The sequence below is a fragment of the Macaca mulatta genome, chromosome 19 (genome assembly GCF_049350105.2).
Source record: "Macaca mulatta isolate MMU2019108-1 chromosome 19, T2T-MMU8v2.0, whole genome shotgun sequence".
In the NCBI taxonomy this organism is placed as follows: Eukaryota; Metazoa; Chordata; class Mammalia; order Primates; family Cercopithecidae; genus Macaca; species Macaca mulatta.
Window position 1 is genome coordinate 58,561,414 of NC_133424.1, and position 26,197 is coordinate 58,587,610.

Here is a 26,197-nt window from a genome sequence, read left to right on the forward strand (position 1 = left end):
TGAGACCCTGTCTAAACAAACAAACAAACAAACCAACCAACCAACCAACCAACAAACCAACAAACAAAAAATTGAAAGGATTGAGGCAGAAGTTAGTCTGTGGAAACATTTTCCAAAACATAGTTAATATATGAACGAAACTTTATGAAAGTTTTCCTTTTTCTTTTCTTTTCTTTTTTTTTTTTTGAGATGGCATCTCACTCTGTTGCCCAGGCTGGCGTGCAGTGGCACGATCTTGGCTTACTGCAACCTCCGCCTCCCGAGTTCAAGCGATTCTCCTGCCTCAGTCTCCTGAGTAGCTGGGATTACAGGCGTTCGCCACTGCACCCAGCTAATTTTTTTGTATTTTTAGTAGAGACAGGGTTTCACCATGTTGGTCAGGCTGGTCTCGAGCTCCTGACCTCGTGATTCACCTGCCGCGGCAAATCCCAAAGTGCTGGGATTACAGGCGTGAGCCACCGCGCCAGGTCAAAAGTTTTTTTAGATTTGCAAAAGATTTAGATAACATCACCAATACTGATTTGTGAAGCTGAAACTTGTTCTAAATTATAATGAATTTTTAAAAAGTTCCATCAACCACGCTAGAGGAAAGATAACTTACTTTTCTCTTTGTAGACAAGGATATTGTGAAACATGCAGCTGAAAAAGTAGGAAACGTCACACAGTTGTGTCAGGCAGAAAATTAATAAAAACATTACGTTATCCTTTGGGATTTTGCAATGTTTGTGGTATTTGGCTCTTTTAAATATGTAATTTGTTATTATTTCATATTCTAAGTAAACTTTCATATCATACAGTATTTTTTTTTTCTTTAAACTTTGTTTTCCTTTCTTAAAGAGGGCTCTCCTCCCCCATCCCCGCGCTCAGTTCCTTTAGCTGGATCCTTCCAGTTCATGACTGATTGGTTTAAAATATGGGTCGTTCAAAAGCCGTGTGATCCCGGGCTAGTGGCTGTACCCCTCTGAGACAGTTTTCTTAGTGGTAAAATGGAAATCATAACAACTCTGCAGGGCTAATTATAAAGTTTAAACAAGCCAAGGCCTGCAAAATGCTTAGTGCAGGTTTGGAATGCACCGAGCGATGACAAATCTCAACCTGTCTTTATGCTGAGACCACTCCCCAGTTTCCGGAGCCGCGGCCACTATCTCCCCAGGCGCGTGCACACCCGGCTCTCCCTTCCAGGCCCTCCCCACCACGTGGGCGCGGCCTACCCTCCCTTAGCGGGTAATAAGCGGAGCCAAGGGGCTGCTTCCGGGATTCTTTCCCTTCCACTCTGGGGAACAACCCTTTTGTATGACTGGCAGCATTGTTAACCAGTAGTGATTAGAGAAGAGCCCGACGGTAGGTGCTTCCCTCAAAATGGTTCGGAACTCCTCTTCCAAGTTAGCCAATTGGAAGCTTTGGAGGGCGGGTTCTCCTCTGGGGCGGGACAGAGTGACGGGTGTCTCTTTTGGCTAATGGAAACTTGGCTGCTTGTAAGCCATGACCAATCAGAAGCGAGAACGCAGGATCCTGGGGCGGGGCTGGAGCTTCGTCAGTTGAACCGCTCGCGAGGAGGGTTGCCAGTGGAGAAGGTGAGAGGCAGCCGGAGTGGCGGGTGCGCGGGCCGTGGTGGAGGTCTTGGGGGGAGGGGAGGGGGTTCTCTCTGGGGAGAGTGGCCTGCGGTGGGCAGCTGACCCGGCCTTGTCGGAATCAGGAGGGAGGGTGCCCTTTAACAAGGGTAGGTGCTTGATTGAGGTGTTGTAAGACTGAGCGCAGCGTGTGAGTTGGGGGTGATCTGTATATCGCAGGAGGGTCTTCAATGGGGAAAGTTGTAAAGCAGGAGACAGCAGATGGTAGAATATACAGATGCCCTTGAAATGCAGCGTGGCGATTTAGTAGGAGGTTTTAAGGCAGGGGGTCATTACAGCGCACTGTGATTTACAAGCTTTGATTTGGGTGAAAGTCGTGGGAAGAAGCAATATTGAGGAAGGGAGGGAAGGAGACCTCCAGGGATAAGGATGTACTTTAAAGAGATATGAAGCCCTATTATGCCTGTGGCGTTTACTACGTGCTGTGCACCTGCCAAGTGTTTTAGGTGAATTAACTCTTAAACTTACTCTACTGATGGTTAAAAGTGTGGGCTGTGGAGTCGGGTTGAATCCCGAATTTGAATCCTGGCTCTGCCACTGATCTGTGGCTTTGGGCGAGTTGTTTAACCCTTCTGTGCCTCAGCTTCATCATCGGTAGAATGACCTCATCTCTTTCTATACCATTGGCTAGCTTCACCCTCTTTATCTAATGAGAACTCCCAGCTGTGTATTTCCAGCCTGGATCTCTGCCCTGAACTCCAGACTCATATCGTGGCCGACTCTTCTCTATTTGGAAGTTCATCTGACATTCAGACATAAACTTGTCCCAAACCAAACTTGAGGTTTCTTCCTTTCAACCTCCAAACCCAGTTGATGGCACATTCATCCTGCCAGGTACTAAGATCAAGAAGCTTGGAGTGTTCTCTTCGTTTTGAGACAGAGTTTTGCTCTTGTTGCCCAGGCTGGAGTGCAGTGGCGCTATCTCGGCTCACTGCAACCTCCGCCTCCCGGGTTCAAGGGAATTACAGGCGCCTGCCAATTGTTTGTATTTTTAGTAGAGAAGGGGTTTCACTAAGTTGGCCAGGCTGGTCTCGAACTCCTGACCTCAGGCGATCCACTTGCCTCAGCCTCCCGCAGTGTTGGAATTACAGGTGTGAGCCATGGTGCCCGCCTAGCTTGCAGTGTTCTTCATTCCTCCCTTTTGTCTCACTTATATATGGTCTAGCAGATCGCATTAACTCTGTTTTCAAAACACATCCAGAATCCAACCACGCCTCACCAGCTCCTTTGCTACCACTCTGGCCTAAGTTGTCCCCTGCTCTTATCTGGTCTGTTGCAGTGGCCTTCCAGGTGGGCTCCCTGCCTCTCACTGTTAGGGGGATCCTAGTAGAACAGAAGTCAGGTCAGGTTGCTCCTCCTTTCAAATCCTGTCCTGGCTCCCACCTTACACCGCAGAAGTCTTCACCATATCCACGAGGCCCCGACCTATTGGTTTCCTCCTCCTCCCTCCCCTCAACTCCCATCACCTCTCTCAGTCCCCTGGCTCACTCTGCTGCAACCACCCTGGCCTCCTTGCTGTCCTTTGAACATAACGAACACATTGCCATCTCAGGGCCTTTGTACTCGCTGTCCCCGAACGCACTGCCACCTCAGGGCCTTTGTACTCGCTGTCCCCGAACGCACTGCCACCTCAGGGCCTTTGTACTCGCTGTCCTCTCCTTCTGAATCAGGTCTTCTCAGGTGTCTGCGTGGCTTCTCCCACACCTCTTTCAGGTCTCCGTTCAGATGTCAGCTTCACAGCCAGGCATTTGCTGACTACTCAAGCTAAAATAACTCCTGTCACCGTGTGGCCCCTCACTTGGTTTTATTTTTGTTCATAACACAACTACCTGACATAGATTATTATTAGTATTATTTTTGAGACAGACTCTTGCTTGGTCACCCAGGCTCGAGTGCAGTGGTGTAGTCTCAGCTCACGGTAGCCTCCACTTCCTGGGTTCAAGTGATTCTCCTGCCTCAGCCTCCCAACTGGCTGGGATTACAGGTGTATGCCACCATGCCCAGCTCATTTTTACATTTTTAGTAGAGATGGGGTTTTGCCACGTTGGCCAGGGTGGTCTCGAACTCCTGACCTCAGTTGATCCGCCCAGCTCAGCCTCCTAAAGTGCTGGGATTACAGGCGTGAGCCACAGCACCGGGCCTATTATTATTATTATTATTACTTTTTTTTTTTTTTTTGAGATGGAGTCTCGCTCTGTCACCCAGGCTGGAGTGCAGTGGTGTGATCTCAGCTCACTGCAAGCTCTGCCTCCCAGGTTCACACTATTCTCCTGCCTCACCCTCCTGAGTAGCTGGGACGACAGGCACCTGCCACCATGCCCGGCTAATGTTTTGTATTTTTAGTAGAGACGGGGTTTCACCGTGTTAGCCAGGATGGTCTTGATCTCCTGACCTCGTGATCCACCCGTCTCGGCCTCCCAAAGTGCTGGCATTGCAGGCGTGAGCCACCGCGCCCAGCTTATTATTATTTTTTGAGATGGAGTCTCCCTCTGTCACCCAGGCTGGAGTGCAGTGGCACCATCTCAGCTCACTCAACCTACACCTCCCAGGTTCGAGTGATTCTCCTGTTTCAGCCTCCCAAGTAGCTGGAACTACAGGTGTACACCACCATGCCTGGCTATTTTTTGTAATTTTAGTAAAGATGCCGTTTCACTATCTTGGTCAGACTGGTTTCAAACTCCTGACCTCAAGTGATCTGCCCTTCTCAGCCTCCAAAAGTGTTGGGATTACAGGCATGAGCCACTGCGCCTGGCCCTCACATCAATTATTGTTGGTTTATATCCACTGGGCTTTTTGGACCTCCCCACTAGAGTGTCTGACTCCATGTGAATATGGAACTGGCACCTGGAAGAGCACATGGTGTTTAAAAAGTGTTGCTTCTCCTGTACCATCCTCACCATCCTTGGTGAGGGTGATATGGGGTGGGGTTGCTGAACTAGGAGGGTCCCGTGTGGGGTGGTGGGGTCAGAGGTGGGGGAATAAACTGGACAGATTGTGGCACCCAAGGGCAGAAGGAAGCTTTAGTGTCTGAAGGAATTTGGAGGAAATGCAGATTCCTGGGCCCACCCCCAGGGTTTCTGCTCATGTATGGTTGGGACCCGACCTAGGAAGCTGCATTTTCAGAAGCAATTGTGGTAAGGATTATGTTCCCTGGCCATCACTGTGGGAAACACTGTTAGCTGGTGCGGAGTTTGCTGGGGCCACTGTGGTGATTGAGACACCTCCTGGCCCAGCCTGGGAGTCAGGGAGGGCTTCCTGCAGTGCAGGAGAGGGGGCTGGAGCTGAGACCTGGAGGAGGACAGGGAATGAGCTGAGGGGAGAAAACCTTGGCTGTATCCCCAGTGCCTAGAACCCCATTTCCTGGCATCTCCCATTAAATTCACAAGCAGTCCCTGAAGATACAAGATGGATTAAAATGGCTCTGCCCCTCACGGGCTCCTGGTCTGTCACATAATCAACAGATCACACAGATGGTAACAGGGAGTGCCAGACACTGTTTGAAGCACCTTATATACATTAGTTTAATTCCACAGCAACCCTGTAAGGTAGGAGCTCTTATTATCCCACTTTACTGATGGGGGAAGACCCAGAGAGGGCAAGTGCTTTGCCCAAGGACACACGAAGGATAAAGGCAGCTGGAATCTGAACGCAGAAGTACCCAGTGTGCAGCATGTGCTATGCTTAAGGTGTGAGGCCGCATTTGGGTTAGTTCTGGGAGGAAACAGGAGGTGGTCAGGGAAGGGCAGCTGGGTAAGGGGAAGGAGGACGAATGTTTCTGTCCTTCTTTGTGGGATCCTAGACAAGCCTCAGTTTTATCCTCTGTATAATGGGGATGGTCATAATACCCAGCAGAGAGCAGAATTTAGGGTGAGTCATTCATTGGGTTAGTAAGTGTGCATGGTTCTTATCTAAGGCAAAACGCCTTTGAGAGACAGAGGGAGAGGGAGTCTGGATGCCCCAGGGGGAACTGGGGTGCCGCAGTGCACGCTGTAGAGATTTCATTGCTTGGTTCCCCAGAGGGCTTTTCTGTCTCTACATTCCATGGGGACAATGTGGAAGGCTTTGGTCTGTATTCTGGGGCAGTGAAGGGGGAGTTCTATCCAGCCTCAATTCACCCATGTGGTGGGGAGGTGAGGTCAGAATGGGATCGGGAAGGGGGTCATCAAGGCCAGGCCACGTGTGTGAATGTGGGGCGGAGGTCTGCTGCAGGGGAGAGCCCAGCTAGGGTATGGCTGGGCTGGAATATGTGTTGGTGGTGGTGGGGAGCTGCAGAGTGTGGGGAAACAGCCATCAGGTGGGGGCTGCCAAGGGCAGTGATTTGCCCATGTCTGGTATGGGAGGTAGTGATGTAAATTTGTCTTTGGTGAGCGCAGCGTGGAGAGTTTTCAGCTCCGGCCCCGGGGTAAGAGCTGTGAAATCTGTGAGCTATCCGGGGAGAGCCATTTGGAAGGTGGAGCCAGGGGTGGTGATGTAACACTGGAGAGGAAAGGGGTCATCCTAGTGAATGATGAGAGGGAGAGAACTGGGGGCTGAAACACTCAGTTGAAGTGTGCCGGCGCCGTGATGTCATGAGGCCCGAGAACTGGGTCAGGTGTGTGGGCCAGGATGGGGCCTGGGGGGCAGCCGCACAGTGCTCGCAGGGATGGGGTGGTGACGTCATGGGTTGGTGAGGGCGGGGCCTCGAAGGCACCGCTGGGATGCGTGAGGTCAGGAAGGAGGCAGAGGCTGAGAAGAGGAGCTAGCTGGGAGAGGCTCAGGACTGGAATGAAATCAGCCACCAGGATGAGCCACTGGTCATTCCGAAGCAAGGATGGAGGATGCAGGTAGAGGGACAGGGTCAGCGGTGGGAGGGGAGAGAGGGCTCAGGGTCCGGGGAATCCTAGAAGTGGCGGTGGTGGTGGGGTCAGTGGGGAGGAGGGGTTGTTCAGAGAGGGCTCTCCAAAGGGAAGAGAAGTGGAAAATGTGTGTGTGGGTGGAGTGGGGGTGGGGGTTGGGGTTACAAGCAATTTGAGAGGGAACAGAATCCAGGTGAAATATGGAGGTGATGGAATACAGGCTGAAAGTGGGGTGTGTGGAGCAGAACCTTGAGCAAATATGCGGGAAGAATGCAGGTGGAATAACGGGGTGCATTGAAGTTCAATATGCGGGAGCCCTAGGAGACCGTGGTTGGCTGGTGTAGGGAGGAGAGTGCGGCTGCCTCCCTGCCCCCAAATCTGGGAGAGCAGGATGGAATGAAGGGGCTTTGGACGGGAGAGAGGGGGCTGGTTTCTGGGGAATGTAGCATGAGGGTTGGGCTGGAATATGTGGAGTGGGAGGTTCTGCAGAGAAGAGGGGAGAGGGAGCCCAGAATTCCGTGGCCATCTGGGGGACAAGTAACGGGCAGCTGGGGTCAAGGAGGCCGTGTGGAGCGGGCACGGGTGTGGGATTTATTCCATCAGCAGTTACTGAGCGCTTAGGATATGCCTAGAGGAGGGGATGGGGCCGGGCAGCCGGTGAAGTTTGTGGAGGTGAGAGAGGTGTAAGTGTGCAAGGGGAATTGAGTTTAGGCAGAGTATTCGGGGGCTCAATGTCTGGGATGAGGGCGGGGTGGGGGCTAAGGATAAGGCCGTGGGATGCCAAAAGGGACTGGTCTTCGCGGGGTGGATATGGGGGGTTTCTGCCGGGCAGTGGGGAAGGGGGAGTTGGCGGCGGGGATGCGGTGTGGCGCGCCCCCTTCCTCTGTGCGGTCTCCTCCCGGGAGTTGGGGACCACAAGTGGGGGCGGTGATGCTGTGCGGCTCCTCAGGTGTTCAGTTGCGTGGGTGCCTCCTACGCCTTGGTAACCCGGCGGCGTCGCCGCTGATTGGTTCTGGGAGCCGTAGGGGGTCGGGTTGATGGGCGGGGTTTAGGACACCCAGTGGGGCGGGGCCAGCTCTGCCACTCACTGCATTGGGATCAGGGGATGTGGGATATGTTGAAATGTGCAGCAATTTGTTTGCAGCGAGATCGAGATTATTATTTTTTATTTATTTGTTTTTTTTCTGAGACAGAATCTTGCTCTGTCACCCAGGCTGGAGTGCAAGGGCACGACCTCCACCTCATGGGTTCAAGCGATTCTCCCAAGTAGCTGGGATTACAGGTGCCTGCCACCACACCCAGCTAATTTTTGTATTTTTAGTAGAGACGAGGTTTCACCATGTTGGCGAGGCCGGTCTCAAGCTCCTGACCTCAAATGATCCACTCTCCTTGGCCTCCCCAAGTGCTGGGATTACAGGTGTGAGCCACCGCACCCGGCCGAGATAGAAATTATTAACCTGGACTTATGAACCACCAGAGAATGAAAGCACAATTGCCAGAGTGTGAATTTTCCAGGGGAAGGGGGTCCTCGAATTCATCAGCCCTTCCAAAGCACTCTTCTCCCAAATGAAGTTAAGAGCTGTGATCTAGAGAGAGGTGTCTGTCAGAATGTCTAGGGCCCAGGCCGTTGCCCTTGGGCCTCTGAGAAAAGAGATCTATGGATGGGCCTGGCGGGTGGTAATTTGGGAGCCCCTGAAATGAACTTGCAAAAGGTTGTGGGACTATTCATTTATCTGTGGAAGGCTCAGAAATTTCATTAGATTCTCAAAGGCTCAAGGACTCTAAAAAGGTTAAAAATCCCTTACCTGGAGTTTCAGGGATCATCTTTTTTTGCCTCACAATATTATATTTTCTGATATTAGACTTTATTTTATTTTACTGTTTGAGACGGAGTCTCTCTGTATTCCAGCTGGAGTGCAGTGACACGATCTCGGCTCACTGCAGCCTCCGCCTCCTGGCTTCAAGCGATTCTCCTGCCTCAGCCTCCAGAGTAGCCGGGACTACAGGCGTGGGACACCACACCTGGCTAATTTTTTTTGTATTTTTAGTAGAGATGGGGTTTCATCATTGTTGACCAGGCTGGTCTGGAACTCCTGACCTCATGATCCACCCGCCTCGGCCTCCCAAAGTACTGGGATTACAGGCCTGAGCCACTGCACCTGGCCTGCTCTGACCCCCTTTTAAAAGTTTGGCTCATCCTATTCCAATACCCTCGTCTCTCTTTCCAACTTGACTTTTCTCCACAAATGTTTGCTGAATGAATGAATGAATGAATGAATGAATCAATAATAAATATATAATAAGACTTAATAAAGTAATGCTAATATTAATCATGATTCTTTTGTTGGCAATCATGTATTTCTTTATTTCTTTTCTTTCTTTTCTTAACTGAGTTGGGGTCTCTGTCACCCAGACTGGAGTGCAGTGGCAAGATCACAGCTCACTGCAACCTCTGCCTCCAGCCTCCCAAGTAGCTGGGACCACAGGCACACACCACCACACCTGGCAATTTTTTTGTATTTTTAGTAGAGATGGGGTTTCACCACATTGCCCAGGCTGGTCTTGAACTCTTGAGCTCAAGCGATCCTCCTGCCTCAGCCTCCCAAAGTGCTGGGATACCAGGTGTCAGCCACCGCGCCTGGCTTGGCAATCATGTATTTCTAGTATCCAGCATGTATTGGACACAGCAGCCTGCAGGTCACAGTACCAAGAGCTTTTATACATATTGCCCAGTGTAATCCTCACAATAAGTCCACGAGGTTGGTGCCATGGTTATACCCATTTTCCAGATGAAGAAACTGAGGCACAGAGAGGTGAATTCACTTTCTCAGGATGCCACAGCTGGTAAATGATGGAGCCAGGATATGAGGCCTGGCCTTCCAACTCATGAGCCTGGGCTCTCAGCTCCTCTGGGTTTCTCTCTCATCCCCTTCTCCAGCAACCTTGACCATGGACCAGCCGGCCGGCCTGCAGGTGGACTACGTCTTCCGGGGTGTGGAGCATGCCGTGCGGGTGATGGTTTCTGGGCAGGTGCTGGAGCTGGAGGTGGAGGACCGGATGACGGCTGACCAGTGGCGGGGCGAGTTCGATGCTGGCTGTGAGTGTGCCTGCCTGGGGTGGGCTCACTTTTCCTCTCCTGGGATCAGCTTCTCCCAGAAGATGAGGCCACCCTGAATCCTGCCCACCCGCCTCTTCTATGTGGTTATAAAACCCACCAGAGAGCAGAATTTAGCTCCAGAAGCTCTCCAGTGTGGGGAGGGATGTAGGTCTTGGTGCTCAAGCCAGAGACACTGGAGGTGGGTAGAGTTGGAGAGCTTAGATGCCTTGCTCTGGGGCTGGGCAAGCCGTCAGACCTCAGGAGAGACTCTTTTCCCCACCCAGTCATTGAAGATTTGACTCACAAGACAGGGAACTTCAAACAATTCAACATCTTCTGTCATATGCTGGAGTCAGCCCTCACTCAGGTAGGGCCCGGGGTGGCGGGTGCAGGTGGGAGGGGGGTTCTGTCTTCCAGGTTCCTGGGGGGTTGATGCCCAACTGATGTGTATCAGACCCTCTACCTCTTCTTTCATCGTGGGAAGAGGGCAATCGTTTTCTTCTTTTGCCAAATGTAAATGGTTCACTTTGAATTTAATGATAGTTATTCTCATGTAGAAAATTCAGGTCACAGAGAAATACAAAGAAGAAAGTAAAAATCACTCCATCCCTAATACTCGCTTCTGTTAATATTTCGGTGAAAATCACTCCAGCCATTTCTCCATGTCTCTATTTGTTTCCAAATACCTGCGTGTATGTATATGTGTGTGTGTGTGTGTGTGTGTATGTGTATGTATTTGCAGACCTGTAATTATATATAGTTTATCTATTTTCCAAGGTATTCTGCAACCTGCTTGTTTTTGTTTGTTTGTTTATTTGTTTTTTTGAGATGGAGTCTCGCTCTTGTTGCCCAGGCTGGAGTGCAGTGGTGGGATCTCAGCTCACTGCAACCTCCGCCTCCCAGGTTCAAGCGATTCTCCTGCCTCAGCCTCCTGAGTAGCTGGAATTACAGGTGCCCGCCACCATGCCTGGCTAATTTATTGTGTTTTTAGTAGAGATGGGGTTTCACCATGTTGACTAGGCTGGTCTGGAACTCCTGACATCAGGTGATCCACCCACCTTGGCCTCCCAAAGTGTTGCAATTACAGGCGTGAACCACAGTGCCCAACCTAAAAAGTAATAATCGGGGGAAAAAAAGAAGGTTAGAACTTAGAGTGACGGGGTTGAGTGGTATTTAGATATCTTTTTTCTTTCTTTCTTTTTCTTTTTTTTTTTTGAGGCAGAGTTTTTCTCGGTTGCCCAGACTCAGTGGCACAGTCTCAGCTCACTACAACCTCCGCCTCTTGGGTTCAAGTGATTCTCATGCCTCAGCCTCCCAAGTAGCTGGGACTATAGGCGTGCCCACCATGCCCGGCTAATTTTTGTATTTATTTATTTATTTTTTTGAGACACCGTTTCTGTCGCCCAGGCTTGAGTGCAGTGGCACGATAGTGGCTCATTGCAACCTCTGCCTGCCGGGTTCAAGCAATTCTTGTCCTTCAGCCTCCCGAGTAGCTGGAATTACAGGCATGTGCCATCATGCCCGGCTAATTTTGTATTTTTAGTAAAGACGGGGTTTTGCCATCTTGGCCAGGCTGGTCTTGACTTCCTGGCCTCGAGTGATCCACCTGCCTCGACCTCCCAAAGTGCTGGGATTACAGGTGTGAGCCACCGCGCCCGCCTGGACAAGCGATAGTTTCTTGAAGGTTAGTTGCAGTGTGGAATCTGCATCCTCATCAGTGAACTTTTTGTATTGTTACCTTAAATTCCACTGACTTATCTTGCATTTTGCATGGATCTTTTTTTACCTGTGGATGACTCTGTAACATCATGCATTGGTCATTTGGAAAATCTTGGTTCACTAAGTTGCGCAGATTTTTCAAATGTTGACACATTGCCTTATATAGTATCCAGAAGTCACATTTGTTAATATCCTCACCGATCTCCCCAGGAAAGTCTGTGAACACCAAGAAGCTATCAAACACCCAGTGGAAGGTACAGGTTTTCCAAAATTCTAATTTTAAGTGGAAAGCTTGAATTTTGTTATTGGCAAGACATTCTGTTAGCTTTTTCTCTTGAAGTGACAGGCTCACTTTGTTCATTTTTGAGAAAATGTCTGCCAGATAGCCCAAGTCTAAATAACCATAGTTTTGTCTGTCAGTCGTTTTTTTTTTTTTTCAAGTAAAAATAGTGTTCCATGAAAAACGGCTAATTTAGCTCAAAACTCAGATGCAGAATCGCTTTTTCCTGAGACCATCGTCATACTTTGGCGTGCACAGAAGTACTTGATGTGTACTTCCCATTTTCTTGCACAACATAATAAAGAGATGTGTCCTCTAGGAGCTGGATTCAATAAAATTAATAATTTTTACTGCTTCATCGAGAACATTCCGATGTTTCATTTCCTGTGTTTTATGGTTGATTTGCTTATTTACTTGTTTGTTTATTTCTCTTGCCCAGCCCCCCGCTGAGACTGGGGAGATACAGTAACCTCCAGTGTCATTCGGTGCCAGGAGCTTGGTTTCTGCTAAGGCACCAGCAGTTTTTCCCACCATTGCTTTTGTACCATTTGCACACATGTCAACACAGTGCCAAAGACAAATGACATCTTTGTATTATTATGAAAGTAGCTTTGACCTCAGTGGACATCCCCGAAAGGGTCTCGGGGACCCCCCCCAGGGATCTGGAGACAGCACTCGGAGAGTCACAGGTCTAAGCTGTTCTCTGTGGTTGAGCATTTAGGTTCTTTCTGGTTTCTCCCTTTGATGAAGTCCTTGTGTCTGCCCTGGGACAGGGCCATGTTGATCGCCAGCCTTCGCATAGGAAATGCTAGCCCGCCTAGAGAACAGGAAGGGCTGTGGCCCAGGTGTGTGCTAGGTGCCCTCAGTGTAGCGGGTGCCGTGGCAGCTCCTCCTCTCCTCTCCTGACAGAGTAGTGAGTCAGTCACTCTGGACCTGCTGACCTACACAGACCTGGAGTCCCTGCGGAACCGCAAGATGGGGGGCCGCCCAGGCTCCTTGGCCCCCAGATCGGCCCAGCTCAACTCCAAGCGCTACCTGATCCTCATCTACTCTGTGGAGTTTGACAGGTGGGGAGAAGGGACTGGCTCCAGGGCCAGGCTGGTAGGCGGGGTGGGAGAGCGTGTGGGTGGATCTTAGGAAGTCCTGGCACCCAGGCAAGGTGACATTGGTTAAGCCTTGCCTTGGGAATCTCACCTGTTGGGATTTGTATCATTTAGTATTGTGTTTGGCTACAAGTAGCAGAATAACCATCACCAGTATCCTAAACAAACAATGCATCACATAACAAGATGTCTAGGTAGGTGGCTGCCACCTGTGCAACAGTTCACTAGGGACTCAAGCTCTTTCTTTTTTTTTCTCCCCTTTACCATTGTTAATGTGTTGGCTTTTTTTTTTTTTGAGATGGTGTCTCACTGGTTCACCCAGGCTGGAGTGCAGTGGTGCAATCTTGGCTCACTGCAACCTCTACCTCCCAGGTTCAAGCAATTCTTGTGCCTCAGCCTCCAGAGTAGCTGGGACTATAGGAGCCCACAACCATGCCTGGCTAATTTTTTTTTTTTTCTGAGACGGAGTCTCGCTCTGTCGCCCAGGCTGGAGTGCAGTGGTGCGATCTCGGCTCACTGCAAGCTCCGCCTCCCGGGTTCATGCCATTCTCCTGCCTCAGTCTCCCGAGTAGCTGGGACTACAGGCACCCGCCACCACGCCCGGCTAAATTTTTGTATTTTTAGTAGAGACGGGGTTTCACCATGTTATCCAGGATGGTCTCGATCTTCTGACCTCATGATCCGCCCGCCTTGGCCTCCCAAAGTGCTGGGATTACAGGCGTGAGCCACTGTGCCTGGCCAATTTTTGTATTTTTAGTAGAGATGGGGTTTCATCATGTTGCCCAGGCTGGTCTCGAACTCCTGGCCTTAAGTGATCCTCCCGCCTCAGCCTCTCAAAAGCACTGGGATTACAGGCATGAGCCACCGCGCCCGGCTTGGCCTTTTGACTTCATCTTTATCTCTTCATGGCCACAAAATAGCTGCTGGATCTTCCAGACATTGCATCTATATCAAGGCAGGAAGAAGAGGGACAGGACTGAGTTTATTTATTGCATCTGCTGTTTTAATCAGGAAAAGAAACGTGTTCCCAGAAGACTCCCAACAGATTTCCTGTAATATGTGGCCAGAAGTGGTCACATGCAAGGGATGCTGGGAAAATGAATATCTGGCTTTCTAGCCTTTATAGGGGGAGGCAGCAAGGGAGTTGGGAATGGCAGTTGTGTAGCTGGGTGACCATGTCTGCCCCATGTGTTGGTAACCACTGGATTTCTTAGTGGGAAGTTACCAATCCTCTGTGAATAGCATCTCATGAGGCTGTTAATCACAATGGCCCACCTTTCCCCAGCCAAGCTGGGGTCACCCAGGCCAGGCCAACCAGAATCCCCCACTGTGGCATCTGAATTAGGATTGTGTTTGGCTGCAAGTAACATGATACCAGCGTTCCCTTCATCAGCAGCGTGTGACAAGGAAGTTCCCCCAGACTACACCAGGGCTGCCAATCCCAGTGGTTTCCAAATTGTTATATAAGAGACTTTCAGAGGTGGTGACTGGAACAAGGAAGGGGCCTTGAGGATGTGCTCATAAGCCCCTAGGATGGTGCAGTTTTTGGAACTGTGTGTTTTCGCATTCTGTGGCTCTTAGAGGCTGGTGTTTACCCTCAGGTGCATTCTTGGCCTCTGAGATGCCACGGTTCTAATCCCCCCTCCTCAGGATTCACTACCCGCTGCCCCTCCCGTACCAGGGCAAGCCAGACCCCGTGGTTCTGCAGGGCATCATCCGGTCACTGAAGGAGGAACTGGGCCGCCTGCAAGGGCTGGACGGCCAGAACACTCGGGACACCCGGGAGAGTGAGATCTGGCGCCTGCGGGAGCAGTGAGTCTCGGAGCGGTGGGCAGCTGGGGCGGGTGGGAGCCCTGGAGCCCTCCCATCATGCACTGCAGGGCCCATGCTTGGCCCTGTGGGGAGGATGACTGTCCTTTGCCCACCATGTATTTATTCATTTTTTTTGCGACAGAGTCTTACTCTGTCGCCCAGACTGGAGTGCCGTGGTGCGATCTTGGCTCGCTGCAGCTTCCTCCTCCTGGGTTCAAGCCATTCTCCTTCCTCAGCCTCCCAAATAGCTGGGATTACAGGCACGTGCCACCATGTCTGGCTAATTTTTGTATTTTTAGTAGAGAAGGGGTTTTGCCCTGTTGGTCAGGCTGGCCTCAAACTCTTGGCCTCAGGTGATCTGCCCGCGTTGGGCTCCCAAAGTGCTAGGATTACAGGCATGAGCCACTGCGCGAGGCCTCTGAGCCCCTCTTCTGTACCTTTGGGCTGGGTGGTGCTGGGGACAGAGCGGTGACCAAGACTATCTTGGCACTGCCCTCCTGGGACCGCCAGTCCAGGGAGGGAGGCAGATGTGTTTGCAGACAGTGAAGGCTCAGAGTGGGTGGGGACCTGACCCTGCCTGGAATGGGAAGGGTGTTCTTGGCAGAGGGAGCAGCATGTGCAAGGGTGCGGGGAGGTCGAGCTCTATGTAGGTGAATCCACCTTCACAGGGTGCCCCTTCTGTGCTAGCCCCGTCCCTGCCACTCACGTGGTGCCCAGCCCTGGGGGAGATGGGTGCTAAGTATATAACCACCTGAGTATATCATTACAGACGGAGATGCCTGGGGCAGGACAGGGAGCCTGTGCCATGCGAGGCTGTCACAGGACTCCACTGGGGTGTGGGGTGGGTCAGGCACAGGGGCTGGGGAAGTGGTGTAGGCAGAGGGAACAGCCTGGGCAAAGTCCTTGTGCTAGATGGGAATGCGGTGAGAACAAGGGAATGAATGAAGTGAAAGAAGCAAAGGCTTTTGGCCTATATATTCATGCCTGCCATGTGCTCGGTTCTGTTGGGGAGGTGAATCTGGGGCTTGATCGCTACCGGGGAGAGGCCTGGCTCATTGTGGACTAATAATATTTTTAGTAATAATAACACCAGTAATTAATGATTATTGAACATTTAACTGTATGCCAGGGCTGCTCTGTGCTTTATGATTGAATTCATTTTATCCTCACAGCCGCCCTATAAGGTAGGCACTGCTATTATCACCGTTTGACGGAGGCCCAGAGAAGTTAGGGACCTTGGTGCAGGTCACATAGTGGGTAATATGGCTAGGCTGGACCTTAGATCCCAGGCAGCCAGCGCCGAGCCTCTGTTGTTTTCCCAGCTGTTTGCACTGTTTGTGGCTGCAAGCCCAGGACAGAGCTCTAAATGCTGACCGGGAGGACCAGTCCTTATGGGAGCTCACGGGGCTGGGGAACCCCGACGGTCTTCGGAGGAGCTCGCCTGTGTACTGCTGGGCCGAGGAAGGCCTCAGTGGGGAGGCCAGAATTTATCCTCAGGATCTGCTCTCAGGCTGTGTGTGTGTGTGTGTGCACGCGCGCACGCTCTGTCTCAGGTGGTGTGTGTGTGTTTCTAGGTTTGTGTTTCTGGATGTGTGTTTCCCAGGATGGCCACAAGGTGGCGCCCTCCACCCTTTGGAACCAACCACAGAAGCCTTGAGATCCCAACGGTGCTCAGTGGCTTCTCTTCCTCTTCCCAGCCAGGAATTAGGGAGTTTGGAAAGGTTCTGAGATTTATTCCTTCATTCAGCCAACATTTATGGAGTTCATGCTGTGCCAGGCACACTGCCCGACACTGGTTAATGTTTATTATGCTAGACATGGTCTAAGCACTGTGAATAGATTCTTACAGCCTAACAGGCTGGCATTCTTATTATTGTCCCTCTTCACAGATGAGAAAAGATGGTCTGAGGCTCAGAGATGTGAAGTGAAACTGCCCAGGGCCACCCAGCTTGTTAACAAGTGGAATAGAGTTGAATGCAGTGCGCCCGGCCATGCAGCCTGGGGTCCTGTGCAGTGAACCAGACAGGTGGAGGCTCTGCCCCCAGAAAGGTGGGATCCACATGGGAAACGGACACTCCTCTACATGCCAGGTCTGCCAGGGTTGGTGCTAGGACGGAAAGGTACAGAGGGCTGGGAGAGCGGAGAACGTCAGGGGCAGGTAGGCTTTCCGGATGAGTGGAGTGGTTTTTGCCAGGAGAAGGAGGAGAGAAGGTTCTGGGAGGTGAGAACTGCATCTGGCTGGAGCCTGTGGGAGAGGGAGGCAGGAAGTGAGGAAGGGAGAAGTCAGGTGGGTAAGGGCTGAATAGAAAGGAAAGCTCCTTGTTGGAGAGTGTGGGGAACCACAGATTTTAAGAAGGATTTATTAGGAAAAATTCCAAGCACCACAAAAGTAAACAGTAGTATAATTTGCACGTACTTGTCCCCCAGCTTCAACAGTTACCCACGTTTGCCCATCTTGTTTGAGGTACTGCCACCCCCTGCCCTGTAGCAAATCCCAGTCTTCGTATCTCCTCTGTAAAAGCTTCAGTGTGTATCTTTAACATATAAGGATATAAGTGCTGTCATCACGTCCAACAACATTAACAAAAATTCCATCATGTCATCTGAAACCCATTGCGTATGCGTTCACACTTACACTTCTCTGATCACCTCTCAAGTGTCTTTTTTGCAAGTGGTTTGAATTCGTCCTGTATCTAAATATGGCTGCACATTGCAGTTTGTTGAGGTCTTTCTTTTCTTTTTTTTTTCAGTCTTGCTCTGTTGCCCAGGCTGGAGTGTGGTGGTATGATCTCTGCTCGCTGTATCCTTGACTTCCTGGGCTCAAGTGATTCTCCCACCTCAGCCTCCTGAGTAGCTGGGACTACAGGCACATGCCATCATGCCCAGCTAATTTTCATATACACATATATATATATATATATATATATATATATTTATAGAGACAGGGTTTGCCCATGTTGTCCAGGCTGGTCTTGAACTCCTGAATTCAAGCCATCCACCTGCCTCGGCCCCCCAAAGTGCTGGGATTACAGGAATGAGCCACTGAGCTTGGCTGATGTATTTCTTAAATCTCTTTTAATTTATATCCCCTTCACCACTTTTCATGCTACTTATTTGTGGAAGAAATCAGGTTATTTGTCCTGTAGAGTTTTGCAGTCTAGATTTTGCTGAAATTTTCCCTAGCAAGCATACTCAGATGGAAAAATGAAAAATAGATTTTGCTGATTATATCGCCATGGTGTGTTTAATGTCCTCCTCTGTCCCCTGTACTTGCAGTGAAGTGGTGGCTAACCGTATATAGGTTTAATCACATGTCGGGTAGGTTTTGGCAAGATGCCTCCTTTGGTTGTGTTGAGACTGATGGTTTCAGCTGTTGAGAGCTGGCTCCCTCTTTTATAAAGTTCTCTTCCGCCTTTCAGCCCGTGCAGTGGTTCATTCTGGATATGCACTCAAATTGCCCGGGAGCTTTGAAAAATGCCAGTGCCCTGGCTGCCCTGTAGATTCACCATTTCTTTTTGTTTTTGTTTTTCTTTTTTTTTTTTTTTTTTTTTTTTTGAGACGGAGTCTCGCTCTGTCGCCCAGGCTGGAGTGCAGTGGCCGGATCTCAGCTCATTGCAAGCTCCGCCTCCCGGGTTTACGCCATTCTCCTGCCTCAGCCTCCCTAGTAGCTGGGACTACAGGCGCTGGCCACCTCCCCTGGCTAGTTTTTTGTATTTTTTTAGTAGAGACGGGGTTTCACCGTGTTAGCCAGGATGGTCTCGATCTCCTGACCTCGTGATCTGTCCGTCTCGGCCTCCCAAAGTGCTGGGATTACAGGCTTGAGCCACCGCGCCCGGCCTCTTTTTACTTTTTTGAGACCGAGTCTCGCTCTGTCACCCAGGCTGGAGTGCAGTGGGGTGATCTCGGCTCACTGCAACCTCTGTCTCCTGGGTTCAGGCGATTCTCCTGCCTCAGCCTCCCGAGTAGCTGGGATTACAGGCATGTGCCACACCCGGCTAATTTTTGTATTTTTAGTAGAGAGAGGGTTTCACCGTGTTGGCCAGGCTGATCTCGAACTCCCGACCTCAAGTGATCCGCCTGTCTCGGCCTCCTAAAGTGTTGGAATTACAGGCATGAGCCTCCGCGCTCGGCCTATTTTTCTGTTTTTAAAAATTCTGTGAGCAGTGAGGAGTTCCAGGGTAGGCCCTGACTCCTCCAGACACACCATTTACACCTGAATCTCTGGGATGGGACCCCTCCCTCCTGCCCAAGAGTCCCACTACTTCACTACTTAACTTTCCTATTGTGAAATATAATACGCCCCAAAGAGTATAAAATATAAATGTACAGTTTCACAAATTATCATAAAGCCAGCGCCCATGTAACAACTACCCAGGTTAAGAAATCGAGGCCGGGTGCGGTGTTCCATGCCTGTAATCCCAGCATTTTGGGAGGCCGAGGTGGGCGGATCACCTGAGGTCAGGAGTTTGAGACTAGCCTGGCCAACATGGTGAAACACTGTCTCTACTAAAAATACAAAAATTTAGCTGGACAGAGTGCGCATGCCTGTAGCCCTAGCTATGCGGGAGGCTGAGACGGGAGAATCACTTGAACCCAGGTTCAAGATTGCAGTGAGCTGGGATCAGCCTGGTGTGACACAGGCAGGCTCTGTCTGAAAGAAAAAAAAAAAAAAAATTGAAAGTAGTCATTTCCCCCTAGCCTCTGCATGTCTTTTTCCAGGAGAGACCCTCTTGCTCTAACCATGCTCCCAAATGCACCTAATCTCACTCATTTGATTTGCTTATGGTTTTGCCAGCTAAACTACGCATCCCTAAACAATATAGTTTAGTTGTATCCCTCTTTTTGCACTTAATTTAATTTTAATTTTTTTTTTTTTTTTTTTTTTTTAAGAGAGAGAGTCTCACCCTATCACCCAGGCTGGAGTGCAGTAGTACAGTAGTGCAGTCACGGCTCACTGTCACCTCAGACTCCTGAGTTCAAACAACCTTCCTGCCTCAGCCTTCCCAGTAGCTGGGACTACAGGCACATGGCACCATGACAAGCTAATTTTTTTTTTTTTTTTTTTTGGAGACGAAGTCTTGTTCTGTCACCCAAGCTGGAGTGCAGTGGCACCATGTCAGCTCACTGCAACCTCTGCCCTCTGCCTCCTGGGTTCAAGCGATCTCCTGCCTCAGCCTCCTGAGTAGCTGGGATTACAGGTGCTCGCCACCAGACCCGGCTATTTTTTTTTTTGTATTTTTAGTAGAAAGGGGGTTCCACCATATTGTCCAGGCTGGTCTTGAACTTCTGACCTCAGGTGATCTGCCTGCCTTGGCCTCCCACAGTGCTGGGATAACAGGCATGAGCCACTGTGCCTGGCCACAAGCTAAGTTTTGTAGAGATGGGGATTTGCCCAGGCAGGTGTCAAACTCTTAGGCTCAAGCTATCTGTCTGCCTTGGCCTCCCAAAGTGCTGGAATTACAAGTGTGAACCATTACACCTGACCTACTTATATGTCTTTTCTTATGATGAAAATCTTGGTTTCTAGGGATAATAACATATTTATTTGCTTTATCTTAAACAATACCAGTGTAATTACTAATAATTGAATTTTGAATGAAGTTTACGATTTCCAGGGCTGGGTGCAGTGGCTCATGCCTGTAATCCCAGCACACTGGGAGGCTGAGGTAGGTGGATCACCTGAGGTCAGGAGTTTGAGACTATTCTGGCCAACATGGTGAAACCCCTTCTCTACTAAAAATACAAAAATTAGTCGGGGGTGGTGGTGGGCACCTGTAATCCCAGCTACTCGGGAGGCTGAGGCAGGAGAATCGCTTGAACCTGGTAGGCAGAAGTTGCAGTGAGCTGAGATCGTGCCACTGCACTCCAGCCTGGGTGACAGAGCAAGACTCTGTCTCAAAAAAGAAAAAAAAGATTTCCTCATAGTTCTTTTTGGCCTTAGGCTATATCCCACTTGCTCAAATGGTGTGTTTTAGTTACCTCCTATAATTCTCCAATGTGCCACCAACTTTGATATAGAGTCAGGTCTGTTTGGGCCAGTTTCTTTTAAAATTTTTGTGATGGCATTTGTTAAAATTTACTTAATTAATTTATATAAAATATTTTTATAGTTCCAAAGTCAAAACTGAAAAAGAGGGTACATTCAGAGAGGTCCAATTTTTTTTTTTTTTTTTTTTTTTTTTTTTTTTTTTTTTGAGACGGAGTCTTGCTCTGTTGCCCAGGCTGGAGTGCAGTGGCCGGATCTCAGCTCACTGCAAGCTCCGCCTCCCGGGTTCAAGCCATTCTCCTGCCTTAGCCTCCCGAGTAGCTGGGACTACAGGCGCCCGCCACCTCGCCCGGCTAGTTTTTTTGTATTTTTTAGTAGAGACGGGGTTTCACCGTTTTAGCCAGATGGTCTCGATCTCCTGACCTCGTGATCCGCCCGTCTCGGCCTCCCAAAGTGCTGGGATTACAGGCTGAGGTCCAATTTCTTAAATTTTTTTTTATTTTTTATTTTTGAGACGGAGTCTTGCTCTGTGCCCCAGGCTGGAGTGCAGTGGCGCGATCTCGGCTCACTGCAAGCTCCGCCCCCCGGGTTCACGCCATTCTCCTGCCTCAGCCTCCCAAGTAGCCGGGACTACAGGCGCCCGCCACCACGCCCGGCTAGTTTTTTGTATTTTTTTTTAGTAGAGACGGGGTTTCATGGTGTTAGCCAGGATGGTCTCTCTTCTGACCTTGTGATCCGCGCGCCTCGGCCTCCCAAAGTGCTGGGATTACAGGCTTGAGCCACCGCGCCCGGCAAAAAAAATTTTTTTTTAAATTATCTGTAGTTCTGACTTTATTTTTTTGAGATATGGTCTTGCTTTGTCTCCCAGGTTGGACGGCAGTGGCACAATCTCAGCTCACTGCGCACTCTGCCTTCTGAGTTCAAGTGATTCTCGTGCCTCAACCTCCTGAGTAGCTGGGATCACAGGCATGTGACACTACATCAGGCTAACTTTTGTATTTTTAGTAGAGACGGGGTTTCGTCAGGTTGGCCAGATTGGTCTTAAACTCCTGGCTTCAAGTGATCCACCTGCCTCGGCCTCCCAAAGTGCTGAGATTACAGGCATGAGCCACTTTGTCCAGCCAGAGAGGTCCAATTTCTGTTCATTTCCCCCTTCCCCATAAATAATCCTTTTCCCCCATAGATTTTGGTTTATTCTATTATATAATTTTGAAAATATAAACATGTAATTTATAATTCTCGTTTCTTTTACGAAAAGGGACATTCTGAACATACTGTCTGCACCATACTGTGTCACAGCAGTCACTCGGTGACAGGACGTAGAGATCCTCTACTTTCCTCTTTATAGTTTTGTGCGACTCAATTGAGTAGATGTATTAGAAATTCAGTTAGTTCTGTTTTGACGTACATTTTGGCTATTTCTACTCTTTTGCTATTACAGATTGTGCTGCAATGAATAATAGCCTTGTGTATATACTTTCTTAAGGAAGGGTTTTGAGCGTGGTAGTTACCTGATCAAATTTGTATTGCAGAGGATTTCGTGACTGGGAGACTGGCCTGGCGAGGTGGGAGGAGGAGGGAGGCAGTGCTAGGCTTTCAGGGTGTGGACAGATTGATGAAATCGTTTAGAATTGGAACTCACATGGCTGTGTTCCCACTCCTTCACCCGCACCAGGGGAGGAGTGTGTGTGCGTCCTGTGCGTGGTGGGGTCATGTCCTCTTCGTGGGGTGGATGAGGGTGATGTGACCACATCCCTCCTCACACGTCGATAGGGGAGATGATAGGAGCCTGCCCCTCCCCTTGGGGGCAGTTGAGAGTGATGGAGCCCTGTTCCCCCTTCCGGAGAGGTGAAATGATGAGGCGTCCCACCCCCATGGAGTCGTGGGAATGGGACCATGCCTCTCTCTCCAGCGCTCTCTCTCCGTCTTCCCCAGGGTGTCGCGCCTGGCGTCTGAGAAGCGGGAGCTGGAGGTGCAGCTGGGCCGATCGCGCGAGGAGGCGCTGGCCGGGCGCGCGGCGCGCCAGGAGGCCGAGGCGCTGCGCGGGCTGGTGCGCGGGTTGGAGCTGGAGCTGCGGCAGGAGCGTGGGCTCGGGCACAGGGTGGCCGGCCGTCGCGGCCAGGATTGTCGCCGTCTGGCCAAGGAGGTGAGCAGCGGGGGGCCGGGAGCGGCCAGCGAGACGTGGACCTCGGCCTCAGCCTGGGCTTCGGCCTCAGCCTGGACCTTCGCGCCCCTCTCCCCTCCTGGCAGCTCGAGGAGGCGAAGGCATCGGAGCGGAGCCTGCGCGCCCGGCTGAAGACGCTGACCAGCGAGCTGGCATTGTACAAGAGGGGGTGAGAGGCTAGGCCTGCGGTGCTCTAGGGTGGATGGGCGGGGCCTGAGAGGGGGTGGAGCGTGAGGAGGCGGAGCGTGAGGGAGGCGGGGCGGGGCCAGGTAGGGTGGAGGGGGCGGGGCTGAAGGGGAGGAGGGGCTTAGCGGACCCCGTCTGGAGGCCAGACAGGATTCGGGTGCGGTGGTTAGGTGGACCCGGGCTGTGCGGAGATGCGCAGGCTTGAGGCGGCGTTCAGGAGGGACTGGGAAAGGGATTGGGCCCTAGGGTCTCCTGGTGCGAAAGGGTGCGGCGCAGCAGGTGGGATCAGGGTGAGGTCTGCTGGCATTCATAGGGTGGGTGGTGGAAAATTGGGAAGGGTTTCCGGGGAGTTGTGGAAGACTCCAGAAAGAAGGGTTTGGTGAAGGGGGTGTGTTGAAAGGATGTTGGGAAATGACAGAGGGGTGTTTTAGGAGTTTGGGTGTGGTCTAGGGGGAGGATATCATGAGGGTCGTGGGCCCAGGAGTGCACGTCTAGGAGCTGATGGGGTAGGCCTGAGGGTTCGGAGAAGGTGCGGTCGGGGAGGAGTCTCGAGATTGAGTTTGTCGGGGCGGGTGGGAAGCTGACAGCTGCCCCTGTGGTCTCAGGAGGCGGACTCCGCCGGTGCAGCCGTCCCCGGCGCGGGAGGACCGGGCCTCATCGTCCCGGGAGCGCTCCACGTCGCGAGGCCGCGGCGCCGCGCGCTCCTCATCCCGGGAGAGCGGCCGCGGAAGCCGGGGTCGGGGCCGCCCTGCGCGCCCCTCGCCCTCGCCCACAGGTCTGTGCCCCTGCCCTGCGGTGGGGAGGGGACGCACTGGCGCTGCCAAGGCCCGTCGCAGGACCCAGCCGCCTCCTCTCCCACGTGGTCCTAGGTGGTCGCGCGCTCCGCTTCGACCCCACGGCCTTTGTGAAAGCCAAGGAAAGGAAGCAGAGAGAGATCAAGATGAAGTCAGTGCCCCTTTCTCCCTCACCTGCCCCTGTCCCTGGCCCTTGCCCGCTCCCGGGCGCTCATCTCTCCACGCCACCATCAGTCCCCATCTCCTTCCACCTGCTCGCTTCTCGCCGGATACCCCGCCTGCTTTGCCGGCTCCGCCTGCTGTGCCTTCCGTCCGTCCCACCTCCTCGTCTGTGTTTCTGCATGCTTTCCGCGCCTAGGCTCGTCACCTTGGGCGGTCGCCGGCGTGGCTGTGACCTTTTGGGGCGCAGCGACACCCTTGCCCGCAGGAGTTGGGCGTACAGGCCAGTGTCTCCTTTCTTTTTTCCCAGGCAGCAGCAGCGGAACCGATTAGGCAGTGGGGGAAGCGGGGACGGTCCGTCCGTCTCCTGGTCTCGCCAGACACGGGCCCCTGCTGTCGTGACTGGCCGAGGGGACGCCCCTAACCGCTCCCGAAACCGCAGCTCCTCAGGTAACCCGCCTGGAGCTCGGGGCCGCGGGGCTAGGCGGAACTGCGCGGGGGTGGGAGGCACTGGGCGGGGCCGGCGGGTCGGGCGGGGCGGGGCTGGGCGGGCTGGGAGGGCCTGGGAAGCACTGGGCGGGGCCAGCGAGGGCCAGAGCTCACGCCCTCCGTCTCCCTCTAGTGGATAGTTTCCGCAGCCGCTGCTCGTCTGCCAGCTCCTGCAGCGATTTGGAGGATTTCTCCGAGTCGCTCTCCAGAGGGTAAAACTTGAACATGGGAAAAGGATCACCTCAAAAGGGTTTCTGGAGAGACTATAAACAATCTTTTTCAGGGAAATTGGGTGATGGAGCCTGGGGGCCGCCACAAAGGTCGGGGAGGTGGGAATACTGGAGCCTCCGCACCACTGGTTCTTGGTTACTCCTTTTTCTCAGGGGTCACCGCCGCCGTGGGAAGCCTCCCGGCCCAACGCCCTGGAGTGGGTCCAATACGGTGAGTAGAAGGGGTAGCATAAACCGCTGGAACACAGCTGTCCTCATTTGCTGTGATTCCTTCCTGGGGATCAGGGGCAGAGGTGACTCTGAATGCCTGTGCAACAGGGCTTTTTTTGTGTAAGAGTGGCTCTCGCTCTGTCCTTCAGGCTGGGGTGCAGTGGGGGCAATTGTAGCTCACAGCAGCCTTTAACTCCTGGGCTTGAGAGACCCTCCCACCTCGGCCTACGGAGTAGCTGGGACTAGGCTTTTTTTGCGGGGGAGGGTGAGGTTGAGACAGGATAAGGGGGTAGTATTGTCTCTTTATGTTGCCCAGGCTAGTCTGGAACTCTTGGCCTCAAGCCATCCTTAGCCTCCCACAGCACTGGAGTTACAGGCTGGGCCAGCGCACCTGGCCTGGGAACAGCATGTTTTGAGAGCATTAGATTGGAGAAGGAATAATGGGAGGCATGTGATGCTCTTTAGGGCTTTGGCTTCTCACTGTCAGGTCTTGAAACCAGACTCCTCCTCTTACCAGCTGTATCATTCAAGGCAGTTCTTTAGCCTCTCTGTACCTTAGTTTTTGTTTATCCGTTAACCGGGGATGGTAATGGCATCACCTCACATGGGAGGTGAGGGCTCTGTGAGGACATTAGGAGGTTATTTTGCATATAATGAATACCCAGTAGATGTCAGGCCTTATTTTTTCCCAAGGTCCTTAGGCTCAGGATTTCCAGTGGGATTTAGGGGGACAGGAATAGAGGGACAGTGGCTGACCCCCTTTCCCACCTTCCCCATCACCAGAAGTCCACCCCCGTGGAACGCAGCCACCAGAAATCTCTGACCAACTCTGGGGGCTGGGTGCCCATCAAAGGTGAGCCTGGGACTCCACATCCCCTCTCCCAGCCCCAGGACCCGTTGGAATGGTAGTGGGGGCAGTGGTATATTGGGCCCAGGAACTCCCTGGGGCTTCAGGACCCTCACAGCCCCCCATACCCCCACCTGCTCTCACAGAGTACAGCTCGGACCACCAGGCGGCTGACATGGCCGAAATAGACGCACGCCTGAAGGCCTTGCAGGAGTACATGAACCGACTGGATATGCGGTCATGATGTGGAGAAGGGGTACTGCCCCTCCATTCCCCACCCACTTGCTGGGTATGGCGTGGGGGGTGGGGCCAGGGTAGCCTCCAGCCCTGCCCAGGCCCTGCCCTGGCCCCACCCTGGCCCCACCCCTCCTGCTGTCTCTGTGGTCTCAGGTGTGTGAGGCTCTGACCCTGCCCTCTCCCCAGGCAGTGCATGCTGGGAAGGAGGATGTGTGCATTTTGTAAATAAACATATTTGCCCTGGGGGCCCCTCAGCTTATGACTAAAGGGTGAGGGTGGAGTGGGGAGAAATGTGGAGGAAGAGAAATTAGGGGGTATAACTGGAACCTGTGTGTGCCTCGGAGGCAGACTGGGACTCAGGCCTAGGTAAAGCTTGTACACTCTCTAAACAGTGCAAGGGCAGAGCTGGGAGGAGTAG

At 51.9% G+C, this 26,197-nt stretch overlaps 1 protein-coding gene across 8 annotated transcripts; it reads left to right on the forward strand.

Annotated features, from left to right (window-relative positions):
- Positions 1-1,536: 1,536 nt before the first annotated feature.
- On the forward strand, positions 1,537-26,033 carry CCDC61 (coiled-coil domain containing 61). 8 transcript variants are annotated; one of them, XM_077980457.1, is made up of 15 exons: positions 1,537-1,597; positions 9,405-9,563; positions 9,848-9,930; positions 12,472-12,629; positions 14,316-14,477; positions 22,399-22,609; positions 22,714-22,796; positions 23,419-23,588; positions 23,683-23,758; positions 24,077-24,216; positions 24,389-24,467; positions 24,639-24,696; positions 25,479-25,548; positions 25,689-25,798; positions 25,878-26,033. In XM_077980457.1, exons 2-14 carry the CDS (start codon positions 9,416-9,418, stop codon positions 25,784-25,786), a joined length of 1,536 nt encoding a protein of 511 aa, XP_077836583.1. In that variant the 5' UTR covers positions 1,537-1,597; positions 9,405-9,415; the 3' UTR covers positions 25,787-25,798; positions 25,878-26,033. The 8 variants fall into 8 exon arrangements, 7 of the variants coding, with proteins under 7 accessions (XP_077836583.1, XP_077836582.1, XP_077836581.1 ...); XM_077980456.1 differs by having other exon boundaries at positions 1,537-1,574; XM_077980452.1 differs by lacking the exon at positions 1,537-1,597 and adding an exon at positions 6,349-6,454.
- Positions 26,034-26,197: the final 164 nt, after the last annotated feature.